The sequence below is a fragment of the Morone saxatilis genome, unplaced genomic scaffold, assembly GCF_004916995.1.
Source record: "Morone saxatilis isolate NCDOM2014 unplaced genomic scaffold, NCSU_SB_2.0 Contig18, whole genome shotgun sequence".
Lineage (NCBI taxonomy): Eukaryota > Metazoa > Chordata > Actinopteri > Moronidae > Morone > Morone saxatilis.
Window position 1 is genome coordinate 16,728,403 of NW_023339740.1, and position 2,145 is coordinate 16,730,547.

Sequence of the window (2,145 nt, forward strand, 5' to 3'; positions counted from 1 at the left end):
GTTTCCTAAAGCCCAAGGTGATGCCTTCATTCATGAAAATTAAAAGTTTACAAAGATTAAAAAAAGAAGCTGATACCATTGAATGTTGAAACACAACTTTCCCAATAAATTGATTAAAACAATAGTTGTACTTTTACTAATCAGGTCACTGTTTCAGCTGTGAGAGATGTGTTGCAAATGTCAATCCACTTTAAAAAGGTTTTTTTAAACACACAGAAAGATATCCAGATCGTCAATCGCACAGATTAAAATAAGACAGACCGCCACAGCCTCAAGGGTTTTGTGAGAGGAAAAGGCCTAAAAAAATCCATATCTCGGGTGCAAAGACTTCCTTCACGTCTCTTCCTCTGACGTTATTAATTATCTGCAGACTTTGATCGCTCCAAGTTTTATCTATCATGATTAGGATGCAAGGGTGTTTCCTCCCTCACTGCACACCAAAGGATGCACAGTAAAATGTTTGATTGTTCATCAGAGAGAGCCGATGGAGTAAGATGCATGAGCGCAAAAAGGTTTCTAACAATATGCTGCTAAAAACTCTGTTGCTGTCTAGTAATTAGCCAATAAAAAAAACATTGCTCCACGAGAAACAGCAGTTTGAAGAAACCCCTGCAAACACTTGCACAAGAGAAACGGCCTGCAAAAAGAACAGACGCAGAAGATAAAATGTCATTATGATCATTTGCATCATTTGCAGCCGAGGCTACTGCAATGGGAGTTGTGTCAGATAGTTACAGAAAGCATCAACTGCTGTTTAAGTTACATCCTCCATTTAACTGAACAATGCTTGGAAACTAGTTACTCTTGTCACTTTTGTTGGCGTGTTGAAGGAATCTGTTTTCTGCCACATGCATTCAGACATCAACACCAACAATAACTTTAAACACAGGTTTTATCTGTCTAAATATGCCTGTAACTCAGTGTCTACTGACTGCAACTTGTCTTCGCTGCTTTGGAGTTGAGGTCAGGTTCAACCTGTTACAAAAGCAGACACAGTGTTGTAATGTGCAGTTGCTGTAATGGTCAACATGTTTTTTCAGCTAACTTCCTGGAGGCTGACAGACAGCTGACAGCTTTGAACTCAGTGTGAAAAGTGAGCAAATCTTAAGCCACAAGGGAGCCAATGTATGCACCCGTATTGGAGTTTAGCATGCAATACAATCAGAACACATTTAAAAGCCCCTGGTAGATTAGGAGCAAACGAGTTAGCTCAGCTGACTTGTTGACACAGGAACAACTACCTGACTCACTTTCAGACTTGTTTCTATGGATGCTTCCCTCCCGACAGGGTCAAAATCACATCGTTTTTAGGACCCGACAACCAGAGAGTTGTTGTACGAGCCCATTATCCCATTATTAGCGCTAATGGCATTAGCACTGCCCCTAGCGAGCTCTGCTAGCAGCTGAAGACTTACAGCGATCACGTTTACAAATGTTGTTTTTCCCGAGTACTGGAGGCCGACCAGCGTCAGCTCCATCTCCTCCTTCCAGAACAGAGCCTTGAACCAGTCCAGCAGCTTGTTGATGAGCGCTATCATCTTTATTTATCTGTTTTTATCTTTATTTATCTTTATTTATCGTCCGGTGCTAACGCTAATGCTAACAACGCTAATGCTACACGGCTAGCTGGCTAACGCCCCGTCAGTCTGTGTGTTTCCCGGGAGGGGGGCGGGGGGGGGTTGACAGTCGGTGTGACCGCCGCGGACGGTACCGGGGGGGCACGGAGGAGGACACCGACGGGCTGCTGAGAACCGGAGAGGGAACCGGAGAGGGAACCGGGTCCGGTTGTGTTCGCTGTTTACGCCTTTTTCCTTCCAGCTGTCAACAGCGATGTTAGCCCCGCCAGTTTCCGGTGCAGCCTTTCAAAATAAACTGCAGAGGGAAGTCAAATAACGTTACACATTAATGTTTATGTTTTAACAATATATGGTGGGGAATTACCACAGGAGGTGTTTTTAGCTCTTTTTTTTTACTAATTAATTATTTTTTTTATTGATTATATTGTTGGGTTTTGAGATAAGATAAGATATTCCTTTATTTGTCCCACAATGGGGAAATTCCAATGTTACAGCAACAAAGTGGATAGAGAAAAAACAGTATAAAAAACAGTAAGAGTAGGGAAATAATATAATATAAACACTATGT

General features: G+C 42.1%; 1 protein-coding gene across 1 annotated transcript in view; it reads right to left on the minus strand.

The window, feature by feature from the left end:
* Nucleotides 1-1,844, minus strand: part of arl8ba (ADP-ribosylation factor-like 8Ba) — a 12,918-nt gene extending 11,074 nt beyond the window's left edge. The window contains exon 1 of the mRNA XM_035662271.1: nucleotides 1,416-1,844. Within this exon, the coding sequence (XP_035518164.1) occupies nucleotides 1,416-1,538 (123 nt within the window). The 5' untranslated portion in view covers nucleotides 1,539-1,844. The remainder of the gene's footprint in view (nucleotides 1-1,415) is intronic.
* Nucleotides 1,845-2,145: the final 301 nt, after the last annotated feature.